This window comes from Rhinatrema bivittatum, chromosome 9, assembly GCF_901001135.1.
Source record: "Rhinatrema bivittatum chromosome 9, aRhiBiv1.1, whole genome shotgun sequence".
NCBI lineage: Eukaryota > Metazoa > Chordata > Amphibia > Gymnophiona > Rhinatrematidae > Rhinatrema > Rhinatrema bivittatum.
In genome coordinates this window covers 209,558,792-209,582,202 of record NC_042623.1, presented here as the reverse complement: position 1 = coordinate 209,582,202, position 23,411 = coordinate 209,558,792, and the positions used below count along the sequence as shown (strand labels likewise).

The 23,411-nt window shown below is 45.5% G+C and overlaps 1 protein-coding gene across 2 annotated transcripts in view; it reads right to left on the bottom strand.

The window, feature by feature from the left end:
• The window catches only part of HPS3 (HPS3 biogenesis of lysosomal organelles complex 2 subunit 1), an 87,614-nt gene that overhangs the window by 9,622 nt on the left and 54,581 nt on the right, over positions 1-23,411 (bottom strand). The window contains exons 11-14 of one of the 2 annotated variants that reach the window (XM_029616514.1): positions 13,292-13,522; positions 12,813-12,998; positions 8,493-8,684; positions 1,509-1,616 (exon numbers count right to left, since the gene is read on the bottom strand). In XM_029616514.1, coding sequence (XP_029472374.1) covers positions 1,509-1,616; positions 8,493-8,684; positions 12,813-12,998; positions 13,292-13,522 — 717 coding nt within the window. The remainder of the gene's footprint in view (positions 1-1,508; positions 1,617-8,492; positions 8,685-12,812; positions 12,999-13,291; positions 13,523-23,411) is intronic. The other variant, XM_029616517.1, reaches the window with a different exon arrangement.

Sequence of the window (23,411 nt, the reverse complement as noted above, 5' to 3'; positions counted from 1 at the left end):
TAAGGAAGACATTCAGTTCATACAGAGAACATACACAACTGACAAAATAATAGTTTAAAAAAAAAAAAAAAATCAAGGTTAAGTGCACCAACATCTTAAATGTAGAATGGTACAAGCTCTTAAAATTGCCTGCATTATGAGGCTTGCAGTGTATTAAGGTGCCACAGGACAAACCAGTTGTGGCAATTTATCAGTGCTGTTTGCTACTATCAGTACTTATGTCCAATCTAAAATGAGATACGCTCACCTGTGGATATTCCACCCGCACTAGCACTCACACACCAAGACTTATGAAAGGGCTGATCAATCCTTTGACTTAACTGCAGATATAATAAGCTGTGGACAGGTCTGGATATACCAATATCACACTAGACCTGGGTCTAGGGTGACGACAGGCTGGATGAAGATTTGCTGCCCTCCAGCTATGCTGAATCTCACTCTGTTTCCTGATCTAGCACATCCCCACCCAGGCAGCTGCAGGAAATAGAAAAGGAGGGGATGAGACTGGAGAAGAAGCCTCGCTGATCCCTAATCCAGTCCCTCCCGTTCTGACATTCACGGACATGAGGGGAGGGGTTAACGCTGAACCAGAAACAGCAAAAGGGGGTGGGGGTGGAAATGAATAGAGGCTGGTGATGAGAGAAGATCACGTGGGCAAACAAACGGGGGGGGGGGGGGGCATGGTGGAGGCAAGACTGATGCTAGACTGGGTGGGAGATTAGACCGCAAATGGTAGGACATCTGCCTTCCCCCCCCCCCCCACAGCTGCAATTTAGCTTCTGTCTCCTATCCCCCAGATCATGGAACCTCTCTTTCCTCCCCAGATGCTGGAACCCACCCCTCCATTCTCCTCCCACTTCCTCAATCTCAGAACCTCCTCTTTCCCTCTTTTTCCCATTCTGTCATCTTCCTCTCTCTCCTCCTCACATCCTCAGACCTCTTTCCTTCTTGCACTCATCCCCAGGCCTCATTTTCTCCTCACTCTATTCCTGCTCCTTCTCCCTTCCTCTCCCTATCACTGGGCCTATCAAACACTCTTTTTCTCCCCATACCCAAGATGTCTTCCTGGTATTGATACTTAAGAGCCCTGTTACTCAATAAAAAGAAATAAAATTATAAAGATACAAGCAAGGTTGGAAAACAACTTTATTCTTACAATGTAAAACCGAAGATGGGAATGTTTGTTAATGCGCCAGAGCTCTATTCCTTGTTGTCAGGCCTTGAAGTAGGAGGCGATGGCCTGGGTAAAGGGGCAAGATCAGCAACAGAGACAGCAAAATCTAAAATTCATCACTGGCTGGGGAACATCACAGAGAACCAAGAAGACCTCGCCTGTCGAATGAAATTTGGCCCTCAAAAAGGAAAATCATCATTGGTACTTAACATACAAAAATTCCCAACCCACAATTCATGCTGTCAGTTGTTTAATAGAAGCTACTCCCTCTCCTTCTGTTTTAAAAATAATAAAACATTTCTGAAAATGAAAGAATTTATATTACTACTAGTACCTGCAATTTAGAAAGCTCCTCGGCAGACTCATCATCCTGCAGTAATTCTGTTGAAATCATATAGGTAATCCAAGGGCAAATTAGACCATAATGACAGCAGGAATTTATCTGTAACAGAGAATGTTTAAAAAAAAACAACAAAAAAAAAAACCCAAAACCATTTTTCATAAAATGATTATTAAGCGCTTTATAAACCATGGTTAATTTATTCCAACATGTTTTACTTTTGTCAGTGTCCAAGAACTGCTCCTATCTGCAAAGCCGATTCTATTCCGGTATCTTCATTTATTTGTGCTTAAAACTATAAATTACCTGTTGCCTCTGCTTTTCATTTCAACTTTATTATAACTCCATGCTACCTTATGCTGGGCGATCCTTGTGCAAACTGAACTGGGAACTCAGAGGGGAAAGGCAGGCAACAGTTTCAGAAGACTACGGCAATAAAGATTAACAAAAAAAAAAAAATTAAATAAGATACCACCTTTTTTATTGGACTAAACTTAATATCCCTTGGGACCTGAGGAAGTGTACGTCAACTCCCAAAACCTAGTCCAGTATAAATGAAGTGGAGTTAGCTTGTCTGGCTCCACGCTAGTAACGGAAGTAAAGTGAGCGGTAAGGGTTAAATGAGGAAAGGAAAAGGTCAACGAAAGGACATAAGGGAGGAGGGGGAAGTTAGCCAATAGAAGAGGAAGATTTGAATGCTGAGATTGTGATTGGTGGAGGGGGGAGGATACAAGGGGTAAACGGCTTCCCGCCTCAGTCTGTGAGGAACGGCTGAGGCAGCGAGCAGAGGCTTTTCTTTGCAGGAGGCAATTTTGAGGCAGATTATAGTAGGTACATACGTTGAAAATAATAAATACTTATTCTTGTTAGTACTTTATAGCATACTTCATCTTGGGATACTCTCTAGTATTCCTGGGTGCATGACTAGTTCTTAGTTCAGGGATTTTTCCCTGTATGATTTAAAAAAAAAAAAAATTAAATTACATTTAAAAAAAAAAATAAAATCAACAATAGAAATATATTCTGAAGCATACTGTTATATTGTTGGTTTCCCATTTTATTTACCGATAGTTCCGGGGCATTGCACCCCCCCCCGTCTCCTGTCGGGGACCATGCCCAAGCGGGCTTCTGTTCGCTGTCGGCCCTCCGTGCAGCCTCCGGGAGCCCGCTCCCTTGCCGGCCTGCCTGCTGCCTCGGCTGAGTCCTCCCGGGCTGCGCGCGCCCCCTCCCCCCCCCCCCCCGGGAGCCTCTTCCCGCTCTTGTCCCTCCTCCCCCTGCGGTTTCAGGGCGGCGCGCTCGCATCCCGACGGGCGGGCTCGAGGCCGCGCTCGCCGATTCCGGCGAGAGCGGCCCCGAGCCTGATGACGTCTCTGCTGACATGCCTTCGGCCCCGCCCCCCGGGGCCGACGGGGTTGATGACGTGGCGGAGGTGTCTCTCGATGCCTCCGCCTCTTCTTTTGGGCCGTGGGACACTGAGGTGCCTTCCCTTCCCCTGGGTCGGCATTTCGAGGAGTCGGGGGAGGGCGTTGACGCCTTCCCTGTTCGGTCACCGTCCCCGCGCGCCAGGGGGGCGGGGCTCCTGACTGCCCGTGCTGCTGCCGGCTCGCGGCGCTTCGCAGCTAATTATCCTACTGCAGGCAGGGGTCGGGGGAGAGTCCGGGGAGGCGTGGGAGGGGGACGGGGCGGGACTGCGGGCGGGAGGTGGCCATCTCCGGTCCTCGGGGTTAGCGGCAGCAGTCAGAGGAGGCAGGGAGGAGCAGGTGACAGGGTGGAGAGGGCTGGAATAGAGAAAGGGGTTTGTTCCACAGATTTGCCTAGGGCCCAGGCTAGTAAGGGGGGCTATAGTAGGGATGATAAGACGGGTAAGGCGGGCTGGAGGAGCAGGAGTGGATGGGGAGGGCAGCAGGATGATAGCAGGGGAGAAGATGTGCTCTATGGGAGGCAAGGGGCAAGGCTGCAGAGCGATAGTGGAATGGGGGTAGGACAGGATTTCGGGGGGGTGGATGGATTGGGAACAGGACAGGGAGGGCCTCAGGGCGCAGGTCCCTAGCAGTGGTCCGGTGGGCTTAGCGCTGCGCAGGGGTAAAGCGGGCCATTCTTTTCAGGTCAACATTGGTACTAGGGGAAATAGGGAAGTGCTCGGGCGGGGTGGGATAAGGGCCAGTTCAGAGAGAGGTAGGGAGGTTTTTTGTCTTTCAGAGGCAGAGGACGATGCACGGCCTGGTACATCTCGGCAGGAGGCGTGGAGGGAGCGGGACTTTGAGGACGATGGCGGGGGACGAAGTGCAGGATCGGAAACAGGAGGTCAGGATACAAAGGTTACGCGAGTGTGGGAGGCGGCACAAAGTGCAGGTGAGACATGCAAAAGGAAAAAGTCTAACAAAGGGAAGACAAAGAAGAAAAAAGTGAAGGTTTCGAACAGTTCGTCAGATAGTGATTCAGACTCATCAGACGGGTCTTCGGAATCTGGTCCGAAGTATCCTGCTGTTTTGGCTGAAGGGCCTTTACAAGGGGCAGGGCAATCTGCGTGGGCAACATTGGCAGAGCTGTGGGAAGGAGTTCCTAGGAAATTGAGGAGACGGATTCGCAGGAGACGGTATGTGAATATCTTTAGGTTATTGGAAGGGAGGAGAGGTGTGAAGAAGAGTAGAAAGAAGGATAAGAAGAAACAGAACAAGTTAGGCGGAGTTAAAGTGGCGAAGAATATAGTTAATTGGGTGAGAGGATTCTTGAGGTTAGCAAGCGTCGTGGGCCACTACGATTTGTCACAGTATGGGGCTTTATTGGCGTATGCTGATAGCATACTAGGTGCTTTCCGGGATTACAAAGGTTGGGCGTGGCTCAACTATGATGAGAAATTCCGGGATAAGATGGCGGGGAATAGGGTTATGTCATGGGAATCGCAGGATATCAATTTGTGGTTAACACAAATGACATATAAAGGTGTGCGGGTGCAGAGGGATGTCAGTGGGGGGAATAGCGGGGTTGGTGATGTTAAGGGGTTTCGAGGTAGTAGTGAGGCAGGGCAGCCCTTTCGGACGGGGGGGGGGGGGTAGCTGGGAAAGGATTGCAAGGGGTCAGGCCTATGGCGGGAGGGAATGACGTGTGCTGGAGATTTAATAAGGCAGCATGTTTATTCCCAGATTGCAAGTTCAGACACGCGTGTGCTACCTGCGGAGGAGCTCATTCGGCCCTCAAATGCGGACAGAGTAGTGGACAGACAGGAAAAGGCGGAAAAGTTTGATGGTTTAAATGAGTTGGCTATTTCGCCGGTCTCGTTGCCGGCAATGAGTGCATGGTTGGACAAGTATTCGAAGGCTGTAGTGGGGCAATTTTTAAGGGACGGGTTTAAGTTAGGTTTTGTGATCCCATTCGTGGGTTCGATGCAAGGGGGGAGGGGTAGGAACTCTAGGTCCGCCAGAACATATGGGCGATCGTGCGGGTTAAAATAGGGGCGGAAATAAGGTTAGGGAGGGTGGCGGGGCCGTTTGAGTCGCGGACATACGTTGATATGTATTTATCTCCAGTAGCGGTTATACCGAAGAAGGAGGAGGGTAAGTTCCGGTTTATCTTAAATTTGTCTCACCCTAGAGGCTCCTCGGTGAATGAGCAGATACCAAGGGAATTTTGTTCGGTGCGATACGCCTCGTTCGACGAAGCAGTGAGCTTAGTTCAGTCAGCAGGACAGGGGGCGCTATTAGCGAAAGCGGATATTGAATTTTTCTGGAGTTATTCCCTATTGTAGGGGCGCTTTGTATCTTGGGAAAGTGGTTAGCTAACAGGAAAGTTTTGTTCTGGTGTGATAACTTGGGCGTCGTTCAGGTTATTAACAGACTGTCTGCCAAATGTCCCGGAGTATCGGAATTATTGCGGGAGTTAGTTTTCCAATGTTTAACTTTGTATGTCACGATCAGAGCGAGACATGTGCCGGGTGAACAGAATGTAATAGCGGATGCACTATCTCGTTTAAGTGGCAGGACTTCAGAGCTCTAGCGCCGGGAGCAAGGTCCGAAGGGGAGCAGTTCCCAGAGCACCTGTGGAGACTGGGCAGTTGTCAGCATGGTCGTTGATCCGGAAGTCATTGGCGCCTGCTACTTGGAAGGCGTATCTGCGTGGATGTGGAGTGATAAGTCAGTTTTTGGAAGGACAGGGGTGGAGGGGAGGTCAGGTACAGGATACGGGACTGGTGGAATTTGTCTTTTGGGCAAAAACCAGGGGTTATTCGGTGGCTCCAGTGCGTTCATTTTTGGCGGGTTTTTCTTTTTCTTTTTTTCAGAGGTTGAGGGGATGGGGGAATCCCGGTGGGAGTTTCTTTTGCAACGGGTGCTAAGAGGGTGGAGGCGGGAAACGGGAAGGGTGCCTGATAGGAGACTTCCCATTCGTTATGCTGATTTGGGAGTGTTGGTTGGTAGTTTGCCGGCGGTTTGTGTCTCCGGTTATGAAGTGCTGTTATTCCAGTCGGCATTTGTGTTAGCATTTTTTTTGGAGCTATGAGGGTGACTGAGTTGGTCGCGACATCTAAGAGGAGTGATGTTGTAACTGGCTTGTTAGCTGAGAATGTGTGGATCTGTCACGAGTCGGTGACTATTTGCATCCACCGGTCTAAGGTGGACCAGTTAGGAAAAGGGCATGTGATAACGTTAATTCCGGCGGCGGATGATCTGGTGTGCCCTGTCCGGTGTTGCAGCGCTTTGTGGCAGTTCGGCCTAGGACGGGCGGTTTATTGTTGTTACCCCAGGATGGTTCGCCTGTTACGGTTTACCAGTTTGTACAAGTTTTGGAAAAAAGTGTTGCGGTTGGTCGGATGGGATGAACAGCGGTATACTTCACATTCGTTTAGGATTGGGGCGGCGACTTCAGCGGCCGAGCGAGGGCTCACGAGCGGTGCCATACACGCTATAGGGCGTTGGAAGTCCAATGCGTTTTTGCGATATGTTCGGAAGGATCAATAAGTGGGGTTTACCACAAAAAAATAAATAAATAAATAAATAAATTTAAAAAAATTTAAAAAAAAAATATTTTTTATTTTTTTTTTGAGATGAAGGCATGTGGTAACTTTGATGTGTTTCTTGCAGAGCGGAGACAGCGTTCTGGGGAGCAGGAATGGGCCTGGGTTGTGGGTCATTCCTTTATTCATTGGGCTCAACATAGAGCTGAAAATAGACCTTATGGAACGCATTTGGAATTGGAAAATCGAAATTGGAAGGCCAGATGGCTCAGTCATCGAGGAATGCGATGCGATGGTCTGCTTCCTTTCTTACAAACCTGTGTGATGGAGATGCGGATGCCGAAAGTGTTGTTAATACATCTGGGAGGCAATGATCTTGGACATGGGACTTGCAAGGACTTGATTACAAACATCAAGAAGGACTTCAGTACACTGTTCAACGTTATGCCGGAAACGACATTGGGGTGGTCTGATATTATTTTGCGGATCAAATTTCTGGGAATGCCGCTATGGCATAAGAGTGTGAAGAAGATGAACAAATTGGGAAGTGGGTTGTGCAGCAAGGGGGGTTTTGGGTGAAACATGAATGGGCATGGGAGGTAATTCCAGGTTTCTTCCGGGCGGATGGTGTGCATTTATCTGATATTGGCATGGATCTTTTTAATAATGACATACAGGAGGGTTTGGAACAAATGATAAGGAATATGGAGGCCGCAGTGGGGGGGGAACAATGATAAGGGTTAATCATTGTTCCTGTGGCGGTAAACCCGAGCCCATAAGGTTTTGAATTTATGTAATGGTTAAAAGTTGGTTGAAAGGGGGGAATCTCGTGTGGTGCGGGGGGGCTGCTACACGAGATTGACACTGAGCAAGAGGGGGGCCGATGCTCAGAGGATTGTATCAATTAAGCTCTACCACTGGAAGAGGTGGGGGGCATTATTGAGATATGAAAATGGGGTTATGTATTGTATGCATTGTTTGGGGGGCTCGGGTATGGTTAATAAACTGCGGCCTTTTATTGTTCCAAACAAAAGATTCATGTCATTTGTGATAGGGAAATGGTGAAAAGGGAGAATGGGGTGGGGGGAAAAGGACATCAAGCGAATCTGATATCTTCCAGTTAATGAAGTGGAGTTAGCTTGTCTGGCTCCACGCTAGTAACGGAAGTAAAGTGAGCGGTAAGGGTTAAATGAGGAAAGGAAAAGGTCAACGAAAGGACATAAGGGAGGAGGGGGAAGTTAGCCAATAGAAGAGGAAGATTTGAATGCTGAGATTGTGATTGGTGGAGGGGGGAGGATACAAGGGGTAAACGGCTTCCCGCCTCAGTCTGTGAGGAACGGCTGAGGCAGCGAGCAGAGGCTTTCCCTCCCTCCCACCCGATTGAGGGCTGCGTTTTTAGGGTTGTTTGTAGGGGAAATGATGTTGTCGCAGTGGCGGTAAACCCGAGCCCATAAGGTTTTGAATTTATGTAATGGTTAAAAGTTGGTTGAAAGGGGGGAATCTCGTGTGGTGCGGGGGGGCTGCTACACGAGATTGACACTGAGCAAGAGGGGGGCCGATGCTCAGAGGATTGTATCAATTAAGCTCTACCACTGGAAGAGGTGGGGGGCATTATTGAGATATGAAAATGGGGTTATGTATTGTATGCATTGTTTGGGGGGCTCGGGTATGGTTAATAAATTGCGGCCTTTTATTGTTCCAAACAAAAGATTCATGTCATTTGTGATAGGGAAATGGTGAAAAGGGAGAATGGGGTGGGGGGAAAAGGACATCAAGCGAATCTGATATCTTCCAGTTAAAGGTATTACCTGACATTATTTTGTTTGTTAGTCTACTTGAATGCGTGAAAATAAAAGGTTAACACTACTTTATCCAAAAGGATCGCTACAAAACAATATCAACAAAATGTAGGTGATACTTTATTGGACAACTGCAGTCTAACATCTGGACAGCTGTAAAATATTCATTTCCTGTATGGCCAAAGCACGTCAACAGGCACACAAACGTGAAGCATCCCATTTTTATTTTACCAGCTCTTCAGGCGTTTTCTGCGGCTTGGTGTCAGGCTGCTGCCTCCTGGCTATCCTGCAGACGTACTGCGATACGAGTTTGAAGAGGAGGTCCTGGAGCACGGCTTCCTGAGGGCACGCCACGAGAAGGGCTTCCCAGAAATCTACCAGTAACTGAGGGATCCTCTCCTGGTCTTCATTCCCACACAGCACCTGAGCACGGGGAAAATGCGTGCAAGTGAACCCCAAGCAGCGAGCAAGCCAGGACACCGGACCAGCAAGCACTGAAAACCCTTCTGCATGTCAGAGCATTCCTACCTCCACAAATAATGGGCTCGTCCACGAAAGGAAGTTAGATTAAACACTAAGAGAGCCAGTCTATTACATGATTTAATAATTTAAGAGGGAAACAACAACAACAAAAAAGCAAACACTTATACCTGCAATTCCCAGCTCCAGGGTAGATTCAGCAGAAAGAGGTTAAAAGCTCTGCAGTAAAGTTTCTGAAATTCAGTGGCAATTCCATGCCACATCTGCATGAAGCTCCATAAAATTTACATCTAATATGCAAAATATTTTACATCATACAAATAGTTTTCTGACCACCTTGGACTATTTCATTCATTCACTTTTCCATTTCAGTTTTCGCTTTCCACTGTTTTTTTGGGGTTTTTTTGACAAAGCAGATTCTTCCTCCGTCCTATGTACTTGCAGCTCAGTTGGAACCAGGGATGGAATCTGGCACCAAGCTCCTTCATTCACAACTAACTGGGATTTTATGCCCCTTTTACATCCCCCTCCCAACTTACTTGAGTTCAGTCATTACAATGACAAGCATTAGAGGACCAGAAACCAGGTCACCTTCTGAAACCCTGCAATCATGAGCCCTAAGTCCAGCCAGCTAGTGTCCCCCCTGCACAAGGACAGATTCCCTCCCCAGCACTACCACTGAGCCACCTGGCCAGTGCTTTTCATTCTCTCGTCTCTCCCCCTTTCCCTTTTTGTAGGCTCCTCTTACCATACCTTTCTCTCATCATAGCCTGCCTTTTTCCTCTCCCAAAAAAGGTGCCTTTTTTATCTCTCTACTATTCTTTTTTCCTTTCTACCCCAGACACTTTTCTTTTCTGTCCTGTTTGATACCATTTGCAGTTTTCCTCCCTTCTACACACTGCCTCTTCCTCATGCTTTACCCCAATATCAAACCTTATTCCTCCACCTTCACCTCCCAATCTCAAATTCTGCCAACCCTCTCCCAGCCAACCTTTCGTCCCCCTGCCCATCTCTTCCACCAGTTATCTACTTTCCCTGCTCTGCCCCCATCTTTAGCCTTCTTCCCTATCCCTGGTCCTCTCCTCCTGTCATCCTTGATCCTCTCTCCATTTCCTCGCTTTTCCCTTCCCCATCCTGATACCAGCTCCTAACTCACTAGCAAGTGAGAGGAAGAGGAGCACTTCTTAATGTGTCAACCTCCTCTGCCAGCTGGGACCAGTCTTTTGGCTTGAACCATCAGTTTGACACAGGAAGAAGCTGACACAGTAGGATGCTGACAGTAGGAAGTGCTGTCCTCCTCCTCCTGTTGGCTGGAGGTGGAAGGAAGAATAGGTTAGGATCTTGGGAAAGGCACAGAAGGAGCAGCAGGGAGGTGGAAGGCCACATGTACACTATGTGCATCCCTTCCACTCTTGCTTCCTCCTCCTGGTTGGCCCTGGCAAGGTTTGTTTGTTTTCTGAAGTTTTGCAGGGGTAATTGATTCAGGAGCAAAGGCCAGATTTTGTGGCAGATGATGTGGAATCAGAAGAAAACAGGGACTATGGTTATACTATGCACTTTAGAATTAGAACCTGTGGGCCAGATTTTAAGACGTATGCGCGAGCGTAGATTCGTGCGTGCAACCCGGCGCGCACAAATCTGCGCATGTTATAAAATCCGGGGTCGGCACGTGCAAGGGGTGCACCTTGCGTGCGCTGAGCCCTAGGGGAGCCCCGATTGCTTTCCCCGTTCCCTCTGCCCCCCCCCACCCCTATCTAACCCCCCCCCCCTGACCTTTGTTTCATATGTTGTGCGCGCCGGCCAAGTGCCGGCGCGCGATCCCCCAGCACGGCCACTGTTCTAGAGGCCTCTGTCCCGCCCCTTCCACTCCTTTTTTCAAGCCCCGGGGCTTGCGCGCGTCACCGGGCCTGTGCAAAATAGGCTCGGCGTGCGCAGGAGTGGGTTTAAAAGGGTTACGCGCGTAACCCTTTTAAAATCTGCCCCTGTGTGTCTGAACCCCAGTTTTGGCTTAAGGTAAGTCATTCTATTACATTGTCTTTGTTTACAAAGCTGGAATTTAATATTAATGATAATCTGATCTCTTCACCACATCTGAAGGAAACCTTGGGAACAGCAGCCTGTGTTTTATAATTGGGAATATAAGAAACTGAGCTATAAAAGTGGAGCACATTTTATAAAGAAGAATGATTAAATATATTGTGCTTGAAATTTACACTTACAGGAAGTAAATGTATGTTCTGTGTGTCTATATATGTTTCTTGATATTCCACAATGCACCAAAACAAAATTAAGTTGAAGTTGTTACAGATTTTCTGAACAATGTTACAGTACTTTAAATATATTATTATTCTCTGAACCAAGCCAGGAGCTCCTATTTTCAAAAATGGACTTTTTCAAATGAGCCACAGATGGAAGCACTTTATTTTTTTAAACAGGGGCCATAGGAATATATAAACTCTCTTGGAAGGATCACATCAGTGTGCACCAGTGTACACAGGCCTCTAGCAAGGAAAGTCACTTTGGAATAATAGGAGGTGTGAGCTGTCTGCAAGGCTGTTCCATGACACACGGTTCATATCTAAACTTGTGTACAGTCACAGAATATCCTCTCTGCTACACAACTGCTTCCTTTTAACATGTTCATAAAAATAAAAAAATGCAAAAGTAATGCATTTGAGTTTTGCAGTCCAAGGGAGTAGTACAGTATAGGGGAATGAAATTCTCCTAAGCTTGAAAGAAGAGCAGGATCTGGGGGTGATCATATCTAAGATCTCAAGGTGGCCAAACAGGTGGTTATGGTGATGACAAAAAGCAGAAAAAGGCTTGGCTGCATCAGGAAAGGAATGGTCAGCAGAATAAAAAAAAAAGTGGTGATACTGCACTGTTCAAGTCTCTGGCGAAACCTCATTTAGAATATGGTGCACAATTCTGGTGACCGCACCTTCAGGAGGATAAGAAATAGTTGGAGTTGGTGCAGAGGGTGGCTACTAAAATGGTAAGTCATCATTTCTGTAAAACATATAGGTACAAAGATATAAACATGTATACCCTAGAGGAAAAGCGAGATGGGGAGACAGGACAGACATTTAAATATCTCTAGGTTTTCCATGAGGCTCTAGAATGAGAAGTCACAGGAAGAGGGTGAAAAGAGCTAGATTTGGGATTAATCTAAAGGAAATATTTATTTACTAAAAGGATGGAGAATTCATGGAATTGTCTCTGAGAGGAGGTGGTGAAGTCAAGGACAATATCCGAATTCAAAAAAGCATGGGATAAGCACAAGGGATCTCTGAGGAAGTGGTAGGGATTGTAGAGCTGAACAGTTGGGTGGATGGTCAGACTACATAGGCTGTATGGTCTTTCTGCCATCATGTTTCTAAATATTTTTCTGTGTGCAATACTGCTCCACTATTTAAATTACTATACTATATGCTGCACCTAAGCTACAGCTATTTCAAATTCTGGTATGCACTGTCATAGAACCTATCTCGATATTACAGAACATATATACAATGAAAATATATATGGCAGGATAATAAAAAATAATTCTGTCTAGAGTTATTGCATTTTCCTAAAGTCTGATGCTGTAAGTTTCTGAAATAATTATTTGGAACTCTACATTCTGTTACAAATGCTATTTTCACCTGAAGGTCACACATCCTAAAACCCTATGGATAGGGATAAATTCCTAGACATAATGAAATTGTTCAGCCCAATTCTGGTCTATCAGAGAGAAGAAAGCTGGCTCTTTTGGAAAACCCAATAAGAAAAAATAAAATGTTCATTCACAGTCTAGATTTTCTTTTTTTTATCCATTGCTTGAAAGGGCTCTTATACCGCTTTTTTCCTCCCAAAATTAGAATGATTAAATATCCGCACCATAATTCTTCAAAGAAAGGTTCTCAATGACTCAGTTGGCCTAGCTTGTCTATTTCAGTAACATTACATGTACATACCAAATACAAAAAGATAGCTTTTGCCTTCTCCTGGTATTAAAGAAACAAGAAAAGATGTTGGTTTTCAGCTTAAAACACAATGATGTTTAAGTTGTAAAGGAAAAAACAAACAAACCCTGAAGTATAGGTCAGCCTCCTGAAGGCCAATTTTGCTGTTTTCATAGAGCGCCACCATGGAAGCCACGAGTAATCCAGGCTGTGTCTCCTTCAGATGAAGGGCCAGCTCCGATGAAACTATTTCCTCATGTCTGCGATGCATTAGTAGTCTTGGTTCAATCATGAAACCATACACCATCATCATCTACAAACGAAAACAAAATTATAAACTGATCATATCAATTAAATGGGTACATTTCAAACCTAAAAAGCAAACCTGCATGTTATTCTTAAAGAAAAAAAAAGTTTACTCTGGTGTGTTTATACTAATTATCAGCCTTCTTTATACCACAGACATTTATAAGATATAAACAGTCTCCACATTAACAGGTAACATTATCAGCTGGCCTATTTGTTAAATTAAATCAAAAAGAATTTTTCCTTTCATTTCCTGCATGACTAAACAGAAAGTCATGAAAATTAAGCTTGCTGGCCTACCTCTTTATGGCACCCCATCTCTGTTTTGTATGCCACGAGATTCTGCATTTTTAGTGCCATGGCAGCCTTTGTGAGCGTCACTAGCACAGAAGTGTGTGTGGCATCCAATTTTTGCAGATAGCGCATTGCAGTTTGAGGGGACACATTTTTCAAGCAAGGACTGCATAAGGCATGAGGTAACTGAATTGGTTCATGAATGCTGAATATCTGTAACACTTTTGTGGCGAGTTCCTGTGCGCAAAAAAAAAAAAAAAAAAAAGCCTGAAATAGGAAACTTTGGTTCTTATCTGTTAATTTCCCTTCCTGTACTACCACAGATCAGTCCAGACTCCTGGGTTTTGCCTCCCTGCCAGCAGATGGAGACAGAGAACGTTTCACTGACACTGTACATAACCCAGTGTGCCATTTGCAGTCCCTCAGTATTGACCTGTACCCAAGCCAAGATGACAGCAACAAATTTTTAAAGCAAACTTCAAAGCACACTTGCTCCCCCCCATGAGGCGGAAGAAGGTGAAGTTGCCCAAAGAGACAATGGAAAACTTGTTTCACAAATTTAAAATAAGCGATCAGCAGTGAAAAACCTTCAACAACTCACACTATATACAAAGCAACAGTATGAGCAGTGGACTCTCCCCCCAGTAAATGGGTGTGTCTCTGGCCTGATCTGTGGTACTACAGGAATGAAAATTAGCAGGTAAGAACCAAGTTTTCCTTTCCCTGTATGTACCCAAATCAATCCAGACTCCTGGGATGTACCTAAACTCCCCTTAACTCGGGTGGGCCCTGGAGAGTTCCGCTCATAGAACACTAACTAAAGCACATGGAAACTGGATCCCCCACAAGTAAGTGATAATGCCTAGCGAAAATGTGCAACTACTTCCCAGTAGCTGCCCAGCAAATTTCATGCGGAGACTCAGCCCAGAAGTCACCTGAGAACGAGTCAAGTGCGCCACTAAACCCCTTGGCAGCGGGCGCTCTTTAGAAATGTAAGTCAACTCGATTGCTTCTTTCAGTCCACTGCACAACTGTAGCCTTAGACTACTTATTTCCCTTCTTTAGACCACTTCCCAGTACAAAGAGGTAATCCCATCTACAGCAATCAAAGGTGACCTTTATATACCGCAATAATGCATGCCTCCAATTTAAGAACCTAAGCTCCCCCATGTAAGGTGTAGAGGAATCCAAATCCATAAAAGCTGGAAGCTCTTCTGCCTAAAATGGAACACCAAGACTACCTCAGGCAGAAAAGAAAGCACCATGCATAAAGATACTTCCGAATCAGACACTTGTAGGAAGGGATCTTGACATGATAGTGCCTGGAGCTCCGAAATTCTCCTGGTTGAAAAAATAGCCACCAAGAAAACCACTTTAAGAGTTAAGTCTTTAACCATAGTTCTCTTTAATGGTTCAAACCAAGCCTCACACAATCCTCCAAGGACTAGATTCAGATTCCAAGATGGACAAATGTTCCGCACCTGAGGACGCAAGTTCTTATCTCCCTGAAGGAAATGTATAACATCAGAATGTGCGGACAGAGAATACCCTTGCACCTTACCTCGGAGACAACCCAGTGTCACTACTTGTACTCTCAGAGTTGAAGGCCAGTCCCTTGACCAGAACCTTTATGTAGAAAAGCCAAAATATGCGACACCATAGCCTGAACAGACTAAGGCTGCACTCCATCAACAGTAGGGCCAGGACTCGAAGATCCTCCAAATTCGCACAGATGTCAAGGATGTAGAAGATCACCTAACCTGCAATAAGGTGGAAATAACCACTTCGAAATATCCCCTCCATCTCTTCTCAGAAGTGAAGCCTCAAAACAGAAGTGAGCCGCCTGGCCTAAAAATATTGGGCCCCAGTGGAAAGCATTCGATCAATGTCCGAACCTCAGGGATCCATCTATGGCCATGTTGATCAGATCTGGGAAGCATGGTAGATGTGGCCATTCTGGAGCTACCAGGATCACATTGCCCGGATGTTTCTTGATCTGCCGTAATTCCTTGTCCACCAGAGGCCACGGGAGGGAAGACAAAGAAGAATCCCTCAAGTCCATGGCAGCACCAGAGCTCCGATTCCTTTGTATTGTATTCTGTTCAGCAGCTGTAAAGCCGCGACACCTTGGTGTTCTTCTTGGTCGGGATAGCTCCATCTTCCGTGAATGAGACATCACTGTCTCCGACAGTTCCCATTCCCTGGGGTCTAACTTTATCAGACTGACAAAATTCACCTAAATTTTGTTCAATCTGGTGATGTGAGATGTGGCCAGCCGCTCCAAGTGCTGCTCTTCCCAGAGTTACAACTCCGGGGCTTCTCGAGCCACTGCCCGATTCTTGATTCTGCCTTGATGGTCGATGTAGTCCACTGTCGCCGCATTGTCCGATAGTCCATCCTGGATGGCCATGTAACCTTGGCAAATAGGCAAGCATTCAAAATGCACTGCTCTCGCCTCAAACCGACCGATAGGCCATGAGGCCTCCTGTTTCAACTACTGGCCTTGTGCCGACTGATCTTGCCACGCTGTTCTCCATCCAGAGAGGCTTGCATCGGTGGTGACTATTAACCAATTCAGAATCTCCAATTCCACACTACGCTCGAGACTGGTGCGAGCAGGCCTCCACAAAAGAATGTCCCTGGTTTCCCTCTCTAATGGAAGGGGAAGATGAAACTGTTCCAGTAACGGATTCCAGCGGGAGAGAAGAGCCCCCCCGCAAAAGCCGCATATGTGCAAACGCCCAATGCATCAATTCCAATGTCGATGCCATAGAACCCAGGACCTGTAAATAGTCCCAGACCCTGGGCACTGAAAGCTCTAGCAGAAACCTAATCTAACACTGCAATTTCAGCAAATCTCTCTTGGTGAGAAACACTCTATGCCAGTGTGTGGAACTGAGCTCCCAGATACTCCAGAGTTTGTAAGAAAACTAAATGGCTCATGCTAAGTTCACCAACCATCCTAGAGACTTTAAGCACATTGGTAACTTTTGTACTACTTCTCGACAAAGGTAATCGGATTTCGCATGAAAGAGCCAGACATCCAGATACGGATATACCAACATACCCTCCTTTTGCAATTTGGCCACCCTCCCCATCAGCTTGATGAAGGTACATGGAGCCATTGCCAGTCGAAGGGAAGGGTTCGAAACCAAAAATGTTCACTTAGGACCATGAAGCTCCAGAATCTCTGGTGCTCTGGCCTGATGGCTATGTGCAGATATGCTTCTATCAAGGCAAGAGATGCCAAGAAGTCCCTTGCGTATGGCCGCTATGAAGGACCTCAGAGTTGGACATCAGAGTTTTTCTTCTTTAAATCTAATATCTCTTGAATTGGATACGGAGGGAAAAGAAACAGGACATTTAACTTAAAATTGACCTCCAGCCACATAAGCATGTTCAGGGTCTGAGCCAACAAACTCAGCAAGATATCTCTGTGAAAAAAGAAAAAAAAATTAGAGAGCCGCTTCAGACACTGCTCAATCATATGCAATTTCTCCCTCTTCTAGAGGTGAGAAAGCCAATTCCCCATTGGAATCCTATGATGTCTCATGATCCACACCCCCTTGAACATTACCAAGGGACAGCCTCCCTGCAGCATTCGCCCACTGTGACTGACAAATGGGAGGCCAGAGCATGCAATCCCTACATAGAAGAGAGCTTTGCCTTTGCTGGGTGCCCCTGCAGAAAGGTTTACAGGACCTGGAAACATTCCACCCAGGAGGAAGATGGATCTATACCTGAGCCCATAGGCCCAAACTTGCTCTCTCCAACCTCTCTCTCACAGGGAAGCTTCTGCCCTCAGGAACAAGGGAGGAAGAGAACTGACCATTGCCTCGCCTCCCACTCCACTCCCCTCCCGAGACACCATATGCCGAGGGGATGTCCCAACAAGGGCAAAAGCTGTAGTAGTCAAATCGCTTTGAGCTTCTAAACAGTGCTGACACAAGAGAGAATGAGAACTGAATTGCTATCAGATGGCAAGTCTAACAAATAGCAAGCGCTTGGATCTGTTTGTCACCAGAGCCTAGCTCTCCTGAACTTTGGCTCTAGGCGGCCTCCAGGGCGCACACCAATGCCACCCAGGCTTACACGCATACCCCTCCATGACGTGCGCAAATACGCACTCAAGACTAGGTTGCGGTCGTACACGCACAAGTACCTGTGCAAATACGCGCTCAAGTCTAGGCTGCAGACGTCCGCGCTTAAATCTAGGCCATGGCCTTATGCATGCAAGTCCCTGCACATGCAACTGCAATGCGGCGAGAATGCAGGCACATGCCTACGCATGCGGGAAAAGAACCACTGCTGTGGACTACCACACTGCTAAACAAAGATTGCCTGCACTTCCAGCGCATTTAGGCCCGGATCTGTTTCATCGACATCGAAAATCATCGGCCTGAAGAGCTCCTCAACAGCTTAGGCCTCTTGCCTGGCTGAGAATGGAGACTGGGGCCAAGAGCCAGCATCCCGCTAAACATGCTTTGTGCATAAGCAAATTAAAACTGCAGGAGACCTCTACCAGAACCAGAGACTCCTCTCCTCTCTGCAACTCTGCGTAACAGAGAACCGCTGGTAACAGTCAAGGAGATTTCCCTGCCTCTCCTGCAGACTCTGCTAGGGAATTGAAAATGGCCGCCATTTCTGCACTGATTGGGAAAGCCTCAGCACTAGACCCCATCACCTGCAAGGCTTATTCTACAGGTGCGGTCATGCTTGACGTAGACCCCCTGAATGCCATACTGCTTTTGCTGCAAGCACACACCGTTTCTCCCTGCACCTCAATGACAAGCAGGGGAACAGTCCCTCAGTGCCACGGAGCCAACACCTGGTCTCCTCTGCAGGCAGAGAAGCTGCTGAAAAACCTCATCACTGAGCTCCCCCACCAGGAACTCACACCCCACTGGGAGGATCCAGAAATTTTGTCTTTTAATCTTTTTTTTTTTCCTCTCCAGACTGCAGGTTTTACACCATCTACCATCTGCTGGAGACAGAGAAATACTGAGGGACTGCAGGTGACACACTGGATTATGTATAGTGTCAGTGAAACTTTCTCTGTCTCCATCTGCCAGCAAGGAGGCAAAACCCAGAAGTCTGGACTGATTTGAGTACGTACAGGGAATGTATCTTTATTGATGTATCGTTATGATGATAATCTCATAAACATTTCCTCTAATCCAAAAACTAGAGGCTCTTTTAGAAGACATACATTACTGCTACTAAATATCACAAACCCACATTAATTCTGATAGAAAATATAACACCAATATTGCACCCAAAGGTAAGAGGCTGAGTGATAATTCTAAAGATGCTATGTTTTAAACCCTTTTCATTTAAATACATCTTATATGCTTGCAACTTCTAGTAGGTGCCACCTCATTTGGAATTCTTAGCCATGCAGATAGAATCAAATGTTTTTTTAGCTATGTTCTAACTAAGCCTCTACCTATTCTTACTCAGGGTTGGTTTAATTTCAGATTGCATTCTAGTTTGGCTGTGTGCAACACCTTCCTAAAACTGCCCATACATTGTCATGAAATCTTTTAGGACAGTGATGCATGCACTAGCAATTTTACAACTGGACTACTGTGAAGGCCTGTGTGTGGGCCTTCTTGTAGGACTCACACGTAAGCTATACGTAGTCCAGGACTTTGTGGCAAGGGTTGTGCTGAGGCAGGCTAGGTAAACGGCTGCTAGCCCTCTTTTATGCTCTCTGCATTGGCTACCCCAATTATTGCATGGGACAAATTTAAAATATTGGTGTTAATTTTAAGAGTCATGAGAAGCTCCAGTCCCCTTTAATTGAAAAATGAATTGAAGTGTTAAGTCCCAGAACAACAACAACTGCTTTCTTGTGTGTATGCCGTGAATTAAGAAATCTTGGACAGTTTTTGTGAGCGCTAGATTTTTTCTGTTATGACATCCTTGCTTTTGGTCAGTCTTCCACATGATAAAGGAAAATTGGTTCTTACCTGCTAATTTTTGTTCCTGGAATACCACGGATCAGTCCAGACACCTGGGATTATGCCTCCCTTCAAGCAAATGGTGACAGAGAAAGTTTCACTGGCACTGACATATAACCCGGATTGCCATCTACAGTCCCCAGTATTGACCTGTACCCAAGCCAAGATTATTCCTAAACAATCCTAATAAACATGCAAGACAACTTCCTACAATGAGCAAGGGGAAAGAGGATAAAACCCTGCCTTGAAAGAAAAACTCTTCACGTCATAACTCCCAACCAGCAGAACAAACTTGAAACCCGAAGTAGATCTGCAGCCTATATACAATAGAGCCTTTACAGAAGAACAAGTGGACTCTCCACTACACAAGGCGGGACTCTGGACTGATCTGTGGTATTCCAGGAACGAAAATGATCAGGGAAGAACTAATTTTCATTTCTTGTTCATACCCGGATCAGTCCCGACTCCTGGGATGTACCCAAGCTTCCATAATTAAGGTGGGACTGCGAGACACCCACTCGAAGAACACTCTCAAAGCCCATGGTCTCTGGGGCTTGGACATCCAAACAATGTCTGGCAAAAGTGTGCAATGACTTCCCAGTAGCCACCTGACAAAATTTCCTGCGGCGACATTGACATCGGCCCAAGACGTCACCTGCAACCGAACTGAATGAACCCTCAATCCCACCGGGACAGGATGTCCTTTACAGATATAAACCGAGATTATTGCTTCCTTCAACCATCGTGCTATTGTAGACTTTGAAGCCTTCTGCCCCTTCTTAGGGCCACTCCATAGCACAAAAGGATGGTCAGACTCCCTGAAGTTATTAGAAACTTTGAGGTAATGCAACAAAGCCTGCTTCACATCCTGTTTCCAACAGAGGCCAAACCAGGCCACAAGAACCTGGCAATTACCCAAACACCAAGAAGATCCCATGCTACTGATGCAATTAATAGCAGTGGCTTTTCCCTAAGTAAACTTGATTATAGCAGTTAATGGACCTCCTCCAAGAACTTATCCAAACCTTTTTTGAACCCAGCTACACTAACTGCACTAACCATATCCTCTGGCAACAAATTACAGAGTTTAATTGTGCAATGAGTGAAAAAGAATTTTCTCTAATTAGTCTTAAATGTGCTACTTGCCACCTAGTCCTTCTATTATCCGAAAGTGTAAATAACCGATTCACATCTACTCGTTCAAGACCTTTATCATATCCCCCCTCAGCCATCTCTTCTCCAAGCTGAACAGACCTAACCTCTTCAGTCTTTCCTCATAAGTGCGCTGTTCCATCCCCTTTATCATTTTGGTTGCCCTTCTCTGTACCTTCTCCATCGCAACTTTATCTTTTTTGAGATGCGGCGACCAGAATTGTACACAGTATTTAAGGGGCGGTTTCACCATGGAGCGGTACAGAGGCATTATAACATTTTCTGTTTTATTAACCATTCCCTTCCCAATAATTCCTAACGTTCTGTTTGCTTTTTTGACTGCTGCAGCACACTGAGCCGACGATTTTAAAGTATTATCCACTATGATGCCTAGATCTTTTTCCTGGGTGGTAGCTCCTAATATGGAATCTAACATTGTGTAACTACAGCAAGGGTTATTCTTCCCTATATGCAACACCTTGACCTTGTCCACATAAAATTTCATCTGCCATTTGGATGCCCAATCTTCTGGTCTTGCAAGGTCCTCCTGTAATGTATCACAATCTGCTTGTGATTGAACTACTCTGAATAATTTTGTATCATCCGCAAATCTGATAACCTCACTCGTCGTATTCCTTTCCAGATCATTTATAAATATATTGAAAAGCACCGGTCCAAGTACAGATCCCTGAGGCACTCCATTGTTTACCCTTTTCCACTGAGAAAACGGACCATTTAATCCTACTCTCTGTTTCCTGTCTTTTAACCAATTTATAATCCTGTCTTTTAACCAATTTATAATCCTCCTATCCCATGACTTTTTTCTTAGAAGCCTCTCATGAGGGACTTTGTCAAATGCCTTCTGAAAATCCAAATACACTACTACATCTACCGATTCACTTTTATCCACATGTTTATTAACCTTCAAAAAAATGAAGCAGATTTGTTAGGCAAGACTTCCCTTGGGTAAATCCATGTTGACCGTGTTCCATTAAACCATTTCTTTCTATATGCTCTATGATTTTGATTGTAGGTCTTTAGCATGCGGCGCCGACGCGTCCAAATCCAGAAATGCCGGAAGTTCCACTGTCTGATTCAAATGGAATGCTGACACAACCTTTGGAAGAAAAGAGGGCACCATCCTTAAAGAAAGTCCAGAATCAGAGATCTTCAGGAAAGGCTCTCTACACAACAGCGCTTGTAGTTCCGAAATCCTGCGGGCGAAACAAATGGCTTCCAGAAACACCACCTTCAATGTGAGATCCTTTACCGTTGCCTGTCTTAATGGTTCAAAAAGAGCCTCAAACATCCCTCTAAGGACTAGATTTAGGTTCCATGAGGGATATATCTTCCGCAACGGGGGATGCAGATACTTTGCCCTGCGAAGGAAGCAAACCACATCTGGGTGAGCAGCCAACACTTCATGTACCTTGCCTTGAAGACAGCCCAAGGCCACAACCTGCACCTTAAGAAAGCTAAAGGTCAGACCTTTCTCCAAACCCTTCTGCATGAATGCCAAGACATGAGTTATCGAGGCCCAAGTCGAAACTACTCCTTGGCTGGTGCACCAGGACTCAAAGACTTTCCAGACTGACATAAGCTTAAGAAGTTGAAGTCTTCCTAGCTTGCTCAAAGTGATAATGACATCTTCTGGATATCCTTTTTCTCTCAAACAAGCCAAGCCACGAGAAAAAAGCAATCTGCCCAATCTGAAAATATTAGACCCTGTCAAAGGTGGTTTGGCAAATGATCGACCACCAGGTTTGACCAGATCTGCGAACCAAGGGTGCCTTGGCCACTCTGGCGCCACCAGAATCACTTCGGGGTAATTTTCTATTCACCATATCAGTTTTCCTATCAGAGGCCACGGAGGGAACACGTAAAGGAGAATTACCCGGGGCCAAGGTAGAACCAGAGCATCTACGTTCTCTGCTCCGTGGTCTCTTCTGCGACTGAAAAACCGAGTCGACTTGGGGTTCTTCTGCAACAGAGAAATACTGAGGGACTGCAGGTGGCACTCTGGGTTATATATGCCAGCGAAACTTTCTCTGTCTCCATCTGCTGGAAGGGAGGCATAATTTCAGGAGTCTGGACTTATCCGGGTATGAACAAGAACATGTTGGAACAAAACCCTCTCAGTTTTAGGGGAAAGAAAAGGGTAAAGTCATGAATATTTCATATGGCCTGACCATAGTTTTCTGAAGTACAACTGCCAATACAGGGAATTAAGATCTGTTGGCGAGACATGCAATACAAGTTTGAGGGTACTCTTTCCTCTTCCTTTAAGCTAAATGCATGGAACAAGATGCATAGGTTTGGATTGACTTGAGATTATATGGTTCTTTTAGTTTGGTATTTGCTGTAACCTTTTGGAGATTCTTTTTGCAACTTTTATATTTATTGATTATGTTCTATTTTCTTTATCTATTGTACACTGCCTATTGCTGGGCCAGGAATGTGGATGCAGAAGATTATATACCATCACCCCTAATCACTCTGCCAGCATAAAACATTAGGAGTTGAGAACAGTAGCAGGAAGCTCTCTTCAAGGCTCATTAGCTCTTCAGCTTACTGTTCAGTCAGCAGGAAATTTCCACCTGGCTGAACAAGCCCCTTTTGATTTTGATCACAAGACTTCCACTTAAATAAATATATATTTTATAATTCAAGTAATACAGCAGATGTACTGTATCATTTTGGGCAGTGCAACCATGGAAACATTTTATAATTACATTTGGCATCAGACTAATTTAGATTATTTAAATGTATGTGGCAATTTACCCCAAGTAGCCTTTTGGGGATAATTTTTCTGAAAAGCCAATTTAGTGTCACTGAAAAATAAATACAAAAATAGATTTGTACTTTTAAAGAATGAAGAATGCTAAATCATTAATATTACATCAAACTTACTGGACACTCATAAAAATCAACACACTAAATCCAGATATATTGTTGGCTGCGTTTACAGCCCCTGTTGTGAGGGATTCATAAGTCATTGCATAATGGCAACA